Below are 12,433 nucleotides of genomic sequence, written 5' to 3' on the forward strand. Positions count from 1 at the left end.
CGGAGCACAGGCTCCGGATGCGCAGGCTCAGCGGCCATGGCTTACGGGCCCAGCCGCTCCGCGGCCTGTGGGATCTTCCTGGACTGGGGCATGAACCCTTGTCCCCTGCATCGGCAAGTGGACTCTCAACCACTGCGCCACCAGGGAAGCCCTATCACTGCTGCTTTTACACTTGCTTCCGGACATCCTGGGCTTGAAATAAAGATACTGTACCACTGTACTCTATACAGTACTTACAATAAAGTACACAAAAGCACAACCAATCGCAGAGGATGCGCGTACATGACAATGTACGCCAGACACGTGAACTAACTTACGTGATTGGATGTGTCGAACGCACGTTCGCATCTTTGAAAGCTTGCAACTTGAAGGTTCGTGTGTAGGGGATTTACTGTAATTGTTTATGACAGTCCAATGACTTAATGTGGTCACTGTCCTATGGTGGGCTTTACTTGATCCAGTGCAAGTGGCCCATAGTCCTTGGTGGTTGTCAATAAACCAGGCACGTTGGTTGCAGAACTGTGGGTGGTACACAGAGAGAATGATTAGTGTTGACTAGTGAAAACAGAGGTGGGGGCATCTTGGGTTTATCCTCAAGTTGCACTGAGAAGGGTGGGTCCCGGGGCTGGTGGCCGGAAGGCATGCCTCATTTGGCACTGGCTGGATTGACAAGAAGCCCAGACACACTTGCAAACACACTTCGCCCAGCCTGGGATTTGGCACACCTGCTGTGTGCTGAGTGGGTGGCCTGACTCATCCATGTGCACCTGCAGTGTTGCCTTTACCTGCTGGAGAGAATTTTTGCCCAGAAGAAAAGCCATTCAGTGAAGAGTGCTTGAATCTCCGATATAAGAAGCCTGGTTTACTGAAGTGGCTCCAGAAAGCTTTTGTAAATTATGAGAAAGACAACAATTATTGGTAATTCACTGATGCTTAAGGCTTGCCTGTTTTTAGATCAACTTACTGCTATACTTGTGCTTTTTAATGGGCTGGAAATTGGCTTTGGGACTCCATATGTGAGTGGATACAGTCAAAAAATGCTCATGTTTGAGTACTTAGAATTTTACAGGTTTGTAGTTGTATTTTTGCTTATAGCTTTTTCACTTATGTTAATATATTTTTCTTGCTGAATCCTAAGGAACAAATCTTTATTTATATAACCCTAATTCCATTGAAAATGTGCTGCCAGTGGATCATCGGTTATATAACATAATTTCCGTTCTATAAGGTTTTTTGTTGTTAATGTTAAAAGTGTATTGCACGGCTAAGAGTTCCAAAACTCTTCCATAGTCTTTGAGATTGACTTTATAAGAAGTATATTTACAGAAAATTCTGATTTTGGAAACAAATTTTAATCTACTTAAGCATTTTGCTTTAGATATTTTGAAGGCAAACACATGAATTTTTTTCAAACACATTAATAGAATTTGCTTGACTATTTACTTCTTAGGTTGAATGACTTTTGTTCTAGCTCAGGATCTCTGACCTAATTGAAAGATTAAAAATCGTTCATAAAGTGTTAAGACCTTTGGTAAGAAATTTAAAATCATGGCTTGAATTTTATGCCCACGTTGAAGATGCTACTCAGAGATGAAACCGGAGTTTAGTTCTTTTGATAGGTCCTGGGTCAGCCTAAACCAGGCTTCCTTTTAGGATTTTTGTTTATGGTGTCATGGGCTACAGCTTTAAAATAGGCAGGTGGAGGGAATTCCCTGGCGGTCCAGTGGTTAGGACGCCGTGCTTCCACTGACGGGGGCACGGTTGGATCCCTGGTCAGGGAACTAAGATCCCGCATGCTGTAAGGCGCGGCAAAATGCAGAAAATAATAAAATAAAATAGGCAGGTGGATTCAGGGTGTTGGTTCCAGTCCTCCTGGGGCCACATGGCTTGAATATACATGGTGTCTATTTAAAACAGAAACGGTTTCTGAATTTTTCTCAGGCAACCCGTTATGAGGCAGACTCTATGGCTGTTAGTTCCTCAAGTTCTCTTTCCCTGCTCTGCCCCCCTTCTCCTTGCCCATCTTAATTCTCATCTCATAATTGCTTTGGCGGGGGTTGTTTCTGTATTTTTCTCTGTGTTTTTCTTTGTATTGGTGGTGTCTTTGTTCCAAGGAAGAACCAGATTTTCTATTTCTAGTATTCTGTTCAGAAACTCCATGCCCTGCCCCTAGATTGCCTGTCGCCCGAGAGATGGCAGAGCAAAGCAGGCAGCAGAGCCATGTGTTCCAGGTCTGTCTTTGGGGGACAATGAAAACCGTGAGTCTTTGGCAGAGTTAGAGCTCAGGATGGCTTGACATTTTCCCAGTGGGTTAGCATAACCCAGGGACCTCGCTTGAGTTCTGGTAACGACAGCTTATTCCTCAGGGTATGGCTCTTGAGAGGAAAAGTCCTTTTCAAATTGAGAGCTTTTTATAGATTTCATTACTAGTTGAATCTGTATTCTTTTTTTTTTTTTTTGAATCTGTATTCTTATAGGAAATACCTAATCAGATATTGACGGTGTTGGGCCATCTGTCTGTATATGAGTATTTTCCTCCAAGCCAATGAGAACCTTACCTTGCTCAGATTGATATTCTGCGACAACTGCTGCTTGGGGGGCAAGAGATTTTTCAACATTAGATTGCATCCTTTATTGTTTTAATTTACTTCAAAGCAGAAGCATAATGCTAAAAAAAGGCGGAAGGGGACTCTTTCAAATAAAAAAGACAGCAATTGAAAACATATTAGAGGAAAACACAGCTAATATTTTTAAAAAGCTATGCAAATGGTTTAAAGGTTTTAAGACTACAGTTCATTTTTCTAAAACCAGTAGATATCATTTAAGCTTAGTGTTCATAAACTATTTTAGGGCAAGGATAATGTCTTAACCATAGATTGTACTCCCTCTAACATAATACATTCAGGTAGAAGACATGCCACACAGGTAATGTTTATAGAATACAGGTGTTAGTTGAAGATGTACATGTTTTGCTATTTTTTCCTCGTAAGTGATGCTTTTCCCACTCAGGTCTTTGTGTCCGAAATGCTGGAAACTCTTCTCATTCTCTGTGCCTTCCTCTTAGTTCTTTTAATTACTGCTTGGTCTTGCAGAAACTGAGTTTTAAAGGGTTAGCTAAAAATAGACTCATCGCTGTAAGCACCTCTTCACATCTGCTTTCTTTCTCGGTCCCTGCAAGGTTGACCAGTTTTTTTTGGAGTTGTGCATCAAAAACAGTTGGAGGGAAAACAGCATCTGTTTAGTCAACATTTCCAGCGTTGGAAGAAGATGTCAGATTTTTAACTTTTTTTGTTTTCTTTTTAAACACCAAGTATGGTGCTTTCAGAGCAATGGAAATTGTTTCAAATGTGGAGATGGTTAGGTGTAGCCTTTTGAGGTCCGTCAGGCCCGCTGAGCTCTCTGTTGTCCATCTCACCCTGTGCAGGGTTTACAAAGAAACGTCGTATCCACTGGGTGAGCATATATGGCTCACTGTTTTCTACATTCAGTCATTTGACCTTCCGAATGCCAAGGGCGCACTAGGCACTTGTGGATGGAGGAGTGTGAAGCCAGCCCCTCTGAGGATTGCTCAGGATCCGGTGGGAGAACTCTGGTTTAGAGTTCAGAGCAGGGTTTGGGCCCCAAGCTCTGCCGCCTTCCAGATGAATTACCTTGATCCATTAACCTGTTTCGTCACATATGAAATGGGGGTGATCATGCCTGCCTAACACATGTGATGAGCCTGGTACGCACTGCCTGCCTGAGGAAATGGTTTTGAAGGTAGAATTAGCGAGTGGTGTCATCTTAGACCCCACAATCCAGCTAGGTGTGCTTTATTGTTCTTAGTAGTTTTTGCTTAATCTGTCCATGGTTCTGAAAATACCAGGCCCTGTGGCTCTCATTCCCTTCCCCCCCTACCATGAATCAACAGCCCCTCCCAGCTGAGAACCTTAGAAATAATGCACAGTGATTCATGAGAACCCCAGTCGTTGTGTGTCCACTGAATTTCTTTTATTCTCTTTTGGTTTTGAAGGTTGGAGTACATTTTTTTTTTAATTTCTTTTGCAGCAGCACCATAACCTTATCTTTTAATTTCATAAGTAAGAGGCCTTGCCTTTTGGTTTTTTAGGAAAGATGTAGGAGGTGTGATGTTTGGTCTCATTACAGAAAGTTAATTATTTGTACTTATTTTTGCCAAGCATGCTTACTTAGTACATTGGGAAACAGCATTCAGAATAATTTACTAAGTATTTTTTGTGATTGTAGCATCTCTTCCCTCTCTCCACACATTGTATAAATGCAAGTAAACTGTAATTCATTCAATAAAAACCAACAGTTGCAAAATTTCTATTTTTTAGTAATTTTTATGCTCATGGTATAAAAATTTAAGAGTACCAAAGGGTTATATATATGCTGGAAAGTAAGTTTTCTTCCTTTCCTCATCCCCAGTTGTTCCCTACAGAGATAACCACTTACATGTTCTTAAAAATGGAAATCGGTGTTTAATCATGGTTTGATGCTCTGATATATTTGCCCTGTCATTTCTTGGCCTTTTCACTAAGATCAAGTGCCTCTGACTGTGCACTACAATTTTTGGTTATAAGTTAGAGGAATCAGGAGCAAGTTACTAGGTGTACACTTGGACATATGAGCAGAAATGACTAATGTAACTTTATGATATACTCGGTTTAACTAGCTTTCGGAGCCGTTGTTCCCATGGCTTTTGAGTGTCATGCTTTCCACATCTGTGTTTTTTCATTTTCCAGTTGCAGCATGAGAAAGCTGAGCTAGAACAGCACCTCGAGCAGGAACAGGAATTCCAGGTCAACAAACTGATGAAGAAAATTAAGAAACTGGAGAACGATACCATTTCTAAGCAGCTTACGTTAGAACAGGTAAAAATGTATAGTTCTCTCTGTACCCTTTTTAGGATCGTTATAGTTATATATATATATATATATATATATATTTCTCATATCATCAACTGTTCTTTCAAGCTTTAAGAGGGCCTGAGGAATGTCAGTGAAAAATGTTTTTCAACTTTTTCTTCCCACAGTGGCGGCTTCCTCTCTGAAGTACACATTGGCAGATCTGCATAGCACCTGCTCACTCTTTCACACACTTGTGCTTTTCTTAACCACAATTAATAAAGTTTCAGGAGATACGTTGTGATGTACTGATTTATAGGCAGGAAATGTTAGGTTCCTTTTGCAAAAGGGGGAAGAATATGTTTTTAACCACAGGATCGTTTCTGTGAAATTTCCTGAGACAGTGTGGCTATGGAACTAAAACTTTTCTTTCAAGCGTTCTTCAGAACAGTTAGCATTTTCTGTCTTTGAATTATTAGCAACCTTATATGAACCCTGTCTTTTCCCACCTAGATTTGTTGATACGGGTATGGAGCCCTAGACTTAGTTGTACGTCCTGGTTCAGCCACTGATGAGTTTGGTGACCTTGCATTAACTTCATTAACTTCTCTGGGCCCAGGTTTTCCATTTGCAAACAGAGAAGCACAAACTAAAGTCAGGTGTGGCAAGCTTAAAAAGGTACAGAAGGCGGAAGGTGATAGCGCACAGTTTCTTTGGCCATTGCCCTTGGTAGACGTTGGTATTTGAGCACAGGTCTTGCCTTAGGAGGCCAGGCTGGTCCTTATTTGCCAACTCACAGAATCGTGGACCGCCGTTATCAGTCCTTCCAAGTTGGGGTGTCAGGCAGAAGCTCCTAGCGCTTTTCCCCACGCTCTTTCCCCAGAGTTAGAAGAGGCTGACCGTAGTCTACTGCCACCTGGTCTCCGTGTCAAATTCAGCGTATTCACATTTTCTAGTTCTTTGCGATGTGGATCCCAATTACCACTTTGATGATCTGGCCAAGCTCTTCATGCAGACTTGTCTGATTTATCCCAATTTTAGGATCTTTCTGTGCATCTTACTCCATGCTGACTGGTTCTTGAATCACCCTCGGCACCATTCTCATTTCATCATTGTACTTGAGGCTGAAACCGTGACGGCAATGTCAGGCTTGAGAGGAAGCCAGGGTTTGTTTTAAACTAATTGGACTGACTTTTGGTGTTTGTGTTATTCTTGTATCTACCTATATCAAAGGGTGGAATGTCACTGGGTTTTCTAAGACTATGAATAATGGCCTTGGAAATTTTTCCGTTCCTTCTAGGTTAAAGAACAAAAAAGCTTCATTTCCAAGGGTTGGCTGTTTTACACATATCCAGAGTAATCGATTCTTACCCGTCCTCTTTGGAATTCAGATGCAATTTCTAAATTTAGAAAACTCCCCCACATCCCCCCTCCCCACCCCGACCCTGCCTCCAGCTTAAAGCATTTTGTTCCAAAGTTCACCTTTAATTTCCAGGGTAGGCAATAGCCAGTTCTTTCCAATTAAAGTTTTGAAGATTCTTGTTTAAGTCCCTGACATACCAAGAACTCGTTACTGGTACTTGTTAATCAAGAGTTAACCAAGTGGCTAGGTGAAATTTTCACAGTGGTTAGTATTGTGAGAGCTTCACTTGGTCAACACCTTCCCTGTGATGGCTGTCAATAACGGAAGTAGCTTCTATCTTGTGTTTGTTTACAGGCTCCTTGAGGAGACTTTGGAGCTCTGACCCCCACAGTTTAGTTGTGGCCACAAGGTGGAGGTAGTGGCCTAGAGTCAGAAAGAGAAGGGTTGACTGATCCTACTGTCCCTGGGAGAGAGGATGGATGGCTGCACGGTCTTAAGGCTGTTTGGAAACTTTAGTGACTAAATGCTTTTAAAATGAGGCCCAAAGGCATACATTCTCCCAAAGTTAATGATTTAGTCCACTGTAAGGCTTCTTTCAGACCTCAGCACCAAAGAAATGGATTTCCACAATGGAATGTGTGCATTGCAAAGCCCTAAACTAGAAATTATCCTCAGATCTGGGATATCAAGTCCTTATTTTATATTTTTAATTTTATTTAAAAAATTTTTTATTGGAGTATAGTTGATTTACAATGTTGTGTTAGTTGCAGGTGTACAGCGAAGTGAATCAGTTATACATGTAAATATATCTGCTCTTTTTTTGGATTCTTTTCCCATATAGACCATTACAAGTCCTCATTTTAATTAAGATGGAGAAAAGTAACACCATCCTAAAACTTTCCCCCCTTTCTTTTGGGTATGTCTAGGATGATTATATGTTGGGGAATTTATTTGTTTTAACTACAAGTAATTTTAGTCGGTGTTTAGGGGGGAATGTTTGTTTTGCTCTACTGTAGAAATAAATGTCTTCCATGTTTCCATGGATGTGATCTGATCCTCTCTTGTGGCCATCTCTTGGGATTATCATCTGTATTATAATATTTACGATACCTCGTAGTCTATATAATATAATATATCCTATACTGAAATTATTATCAGAAGAGCCAAGGCATGTGCTGTACTATGCATTATAATGATATATGTGTGTAGTACATGCCTTTGCTCTTCTATCTGACAATAAACATATTTTTAAAACTAAAAGCTATTTGAAGACAATTATCCTATGTGTCCCGTGCCTTGCCACTGCTTTGTTGGAAGAGTTTAAATAAAGTGTGGATTTAGACAGGTGCCTGAAGAGCTGTCATTTGTACTTTGAAAGGCGGTGTAGGGTAGGTTCAGGGTCTGGGTATTGGACTTGAATGGAACCAGATGTGAACCTCTTTCCTCTGCTGAATATCTTAATTATTTATTTTTTTGGTAGCAGCTTTATTGAGTTATAATTCACATACCATTCCAAATCATCCATTTAAAGTGTACAATGCAATGGTTTTTAGTATATTTAGTATTGTGTAACCATAACCAAAATCCATTTTAGAACATTTTCATCACCTCAAAATAAACCTTGTCACTCAATCCCCTAATCCCGTTAAGCAACCACTACTCTACTTTCTGTCTCTGTGTATTTGCTTATTCTGGACACGTCCTGTAAACGGAATCATATAGTGTGTGGTCTTGTGTGACTGCCTTCTTTCACTTAGCATGATATTTTTATCCACGGTGTAGCATGTATCAGTACTTCATTCCTTTTCCTGGCTAAGTAATAATCCATTATTTGGATGTACCACATTTTGTTTATCCATTCATCCTTTGCTGGACATTTAGGTTGTTTCAGCCTTTTGGTTATTATGAGTAATGCTGCTATGAACATCCATGTACGATTTTTTGCGTGGTCATGTGTTTGAATTTTTCTTGGAAATTAGAATGGAATTGCAGGGTCACACGCCAACTCTCTGTTTATCTTTTGGAGGAAATGCCAGACAGTTTTCAAAGTGGCTGCACCATGTTATTGCAGCCATCCTGGTGGCTGGGAAGCGGCATCACATTGTGGTTTTGTATTTCCCTGAGGCTAATGATGTCGAGTATATTTTCAGGTGCTTCTTGGCCATTTGTATATCTTCTTTGGAGAAATGTCTATTCAAGGTCTTTTTTTTATGGAATTATAAGAGTTCCTTATATATTCTTATACATATAATATATGTATTTTATAAGATACAAGTCCCTTATGAGATACATCATTGCAAATATTTTCTCATTTTCTGTGCGTGTTCTTTGCACTTTCTTGAGTGTGTCCTTTGAAGCATAGAGCTTTTTTAATTCTGGTGAAGTCCAATTATTAATTTTTTTCTTTGGTTGCTGTGTTTTGGTATCATATCTTAGAATGCAAAGTCACGAAGATTTACCCCGTTGTCTTTTTTGGGTGCTTACATTTAGGTCTTTGATTCCTTTTGAGTTAATTTTTATATGTGGTGTAAAATAGGATCCAAATTCATTCTTTTGCATCTAGTTGTCTCAACCAGTCCGTTTCTGAGCCTCAGTTTCCTTATCTGTAAAATGGCAATAATAGCAAACCTGTGTCAGGTACAGTGAATGAGAGTGTAAGGTGATTTGTATAATGCCTGCTACATAAGCACTCAACATAAGGTAGCTGCTGCTGTTAATTTTTAAATAAGCATATATATATATGTGTGTGTAACAGAATCACTTTGCTGTACACTTGAAACAAACACATCTTTAATTAACTATACTTCAATTCAAAATAAAAAGAAACTAAAAAAAAAATCATCTATATTTTGAACCTAATGGGTTGAACCTGCAGAAGGGGTATTGGAAGGCCTCTGCCAGGGATTCATGTTGGCCATACATGTTTGTTTTGAAGGTGTAGCTTAGGTTGTAACGGTTTTTAAGAGGGCACCTGGGGACTTCCCTGGTGGCGCAGTGGTTAAGAATCCACCTGCCAATGCAGGGGACACGGGTTCGAGCCCTGGTCTGGGAAGATTCCACATGCCACGGAGCAACTAAGCCCATGAGCCGCAACTGCTGAGCCCGTGTGCCACAACTACTGAAGCCTGCGTGCCTAGAGCCCGTGCTCCGCGACAAGAGAAGCCATCGCAATGAGAAGCCCGCACACTGCTACAAAGAGTAGCCCCTGCTCACTGCAACTAGAGAAAACCTGCACACAGCAACAAAGACCCAACGCAGCCAAAAATAAATGAATGAATGAATGAATTAAAAAAGAAAAGAAAGAAAGAAAAAGAAGGCACCTGCCTATTCTCTGTAAAGCAGAACTTATCTGGGTTTGGGACTAAGTCTTAGACTCCTTGCAAGGTGGGCTCCAATTAACTCACGTGCTGGAGGCCTAATTTTAAGTTAATCTCACCAAAAGTCAGGCCTTCGGCATGGACGCTCGAATTAGTCAGATAGCATTTGTTCTTCTCTTAGAATCTGAGATCTTTTCATTCTTTAAGAAGGGAATGTTACCAGCTTGATCATCAAGGGCTCTGGGCTATCAGTGGTTCTGTCGGTGTTTTGCAGGATGAGAATTCATAGAATTGTAGAGCTGGAAGGCCACATTGCGGGGGAAGACTACTCTGTCGTTACTTTGTCCCCAGCCCCTCATGGGGATGTGAGAAAGTGGGGAAATCACGAGGAAATCCAGGGGCAGGGGCATCAGATCTGCCCAGGCTTTGGAACCACAGCTACCTGCACCCGTTTCCTCTTCCTCCAGAACTTGCTGCCTAGGAAGCAGGCTTGGGAGGAAAATGGACCAACTTGGCCTGTAGGTGGCCCAGCCTGCTCATACCTGCTCACACTTTTTCAGAGAAGGAAACCCAGAGGGAGATCAAGAGGCTTTCTTCAAGTCACACATCTTAGCATTCTGAATGTTTAACTCCAAAAGATACTTTATAAGCAGATGTAAAAAAGCATGTTCAGAAAACTGTAATGTTAGGTGGTCTTTGCAGCACTAATAATTAATCTGATAAACTGGATTACTTTAGTCAGTATGACTTTAGTACTCTTAAGGGCTCTTTCTAACACACACTGGTGGGCACTGCCTATTCCGACATGTGGTCACTGTTACATTTAGGTGATAAGAACATTTCGAACTTAAAATATTCTCTAAGTGTCAAGAACTCTTCATCAGAATGTGTTCTGTCAACTAGGAAGGATTTTCCTTCTCCTGAGGATAACTAGCATGAAAGGGCACAAATTAGCTTATTTATTAAGTGAAGTTCAGCTCAGCAGATGTGAGAACCTTCTGTGCACTTTGCACAGAAAGTTATAGGAAAGAAGAAAACAGCCATAAACAGGTGGATTTGACACTTAACTATTATTAGCTAGTACAGTAGAAAAATCTGGAATAAATTGGTTGGAGAATTAGTCATGTAATTCAGCTAACACTTAATGACGAACAGGGATGCCTGTCATGTACTAGACCTCTTACTCTTTTCTCCTGTGGTTGGCCCAGTAAAGTCTTCTCAGTTATTTCTAGAATTTGGGGTGTATTTTCTTATCGGAGATGCCCTTTCGTCCCAAAGCACAGACACCCATTTCTAAAGGTTGGCTTTAGGATTGGAATGGTCATTTTATTTATTAGCATCTACGTGTAATGACAGTATCTCAGCCCCTGTAGTTTCGGGACACTCTTGGGTTCATATCTCCCTTTCACCTGAATAAGCTGTGTGACGTCAGGCCAGCGATTTGATCTCTTCTGTGAACAGACGTACTCTCTAACTTGTAGGTTTGTTGGGGGGATAAATCTTCCATTCTGCCTCTCCTCACGCTCCATCCCTATTGAAGTTCTTTCATTTGTCTTGTCGGGGAAGGAGAAATTATCCTCTTCCCTTCTAGGTTTTTCTGGCAGAGAAAATCAACAGAAGTTTAATGACATGTATACGTGGGAGAGAAAATTCGTCAAAATTGTCGAAGCCCTCACTTTAACACTGTCTTCAGCACTAAAGACAAAAGAGGATGTTGTGGGCAGAGGTTTGGAACTTCAGAGGAGGAGAGGAAGGCAGTTGACAGGCAGAGGGAAAAGCAAACATTGGGCAAACAAATGTTTGCTAGGCAGAGACAGTGGGACACAGAGAGGAATTTCAACAAACAGGCTTTGCTGGATTCCTCCTAGTCTACATACCTAGGTCATGCTACCGTTATCATGGTGATAGCTCCCTTTCTGGAACAGGTCCTCTACCTACATTCTTTTAGGCAGTTAGGGGGAAGGTCAAAGTTTCCTACCGATTGTTTAGGGCCTTAAAAAGAATCAGCCTAAATCATTTATTTGTTTATTTATTTAAAAATCGAAGTATAGTTGATTTACAATGTTGTATTAATTACTTCTGTGCAGCAAAGTGACTCAGTTATACATACATATACACTCTTTTTCATGTTCTTTTCCATTATAGTTTGTCACAGGATATTGAATACAGTTCCCTGTGCTATGCAGTAGGACCTGGTTGTTTATCTGTTCTGTATATACCAGTTTGCATCTGCTCATCCCAGACTCCCAGTGCATCCCTCTCCACCCCTCCCCCACCTTGGCAACCCCCCAGTCTGTTCTCTATGTCACAATCAGCCTAAATTAATCCTGTGCCAAATAGACCTATTTTGGGGTGGCAAGTTTTGTTCCCCTGCACAGAATTGTCCCCATGTGGATTGCACAGCAGTAAATAAGTTTACGTGGTGACCCAGTACACTGATGTTTTTGTAACTGTATTTATGACTGGGACAAGTTCTGTGAAACACTTGCTTATGTGCTTTGCACTGATTTTCTGTTCAATCCTATTTCGTTTTTAGCAAAATGTAGGTGACAAGTGACTTGAACTAATTTCCTAATCCAATAGTGGGTCACAACCTGCAGTTTAAAAATCATGCTCTGATGTGCCCAGTGCTTTCCTGCCCCCAGGTTTCCATGGATCTGTGTCCTCTGCCTGGCCCATTTTCTCCCTCCCCTGCCCCATCCCTACTTAACTGTTACCCAGTTTGCTCCTCTAGTCACTTTGGGGTCTGTGCTCCAAAGTGTTTCCATGACGTTCTGTCCTTTTCCTGTACCACTTGGTACACAAACAGCAATTAACAATTAAATCATTTCGTTTCTGTGAGCTCCGCATAAGGTAAAGGAGGGAAGGTACGATGTTAACCTCACCCCTGTATCCCTGGTGACTCA

General features: G+C 41.0%; 1 protein-coding gene across 1 annotated transcript in view; it reads left to right on the plus strand.

The window, feature by feature from the left end:
- Window positions 1-12,433, plus strand: part of CCDC6 (coiled-coil domain containing 6) — a 115,526-nt gene that overhangs the window by 67,118 nt on the left and 35,975 nt on the right. Inside the window, exon 3 of the mRNA XM_079899305.1 lies at window positions 4,746-4,874. Coding sequence (XP_079755431.1) covers window positions 4,746-4,874 — 129 coding nt within the window. The remainder of the gene's footprint in view (window positions 1-4,745; window positions 4,875-12,433) is intronic.

This window comes from Stenella coeruleoalba (assembly GCF_951394435.1).
Source record: "Stenella coeruleoalba genome assembly, chromosome: 16".
In the NCBI taxonomy this organism is placed as follows: domain Eukaryota; kingdom Metazoa; phylum Chordata; class Mammalia; order Artiodactyla; family Delphinidae; genus Stenella; species Stenella coeruleoalba.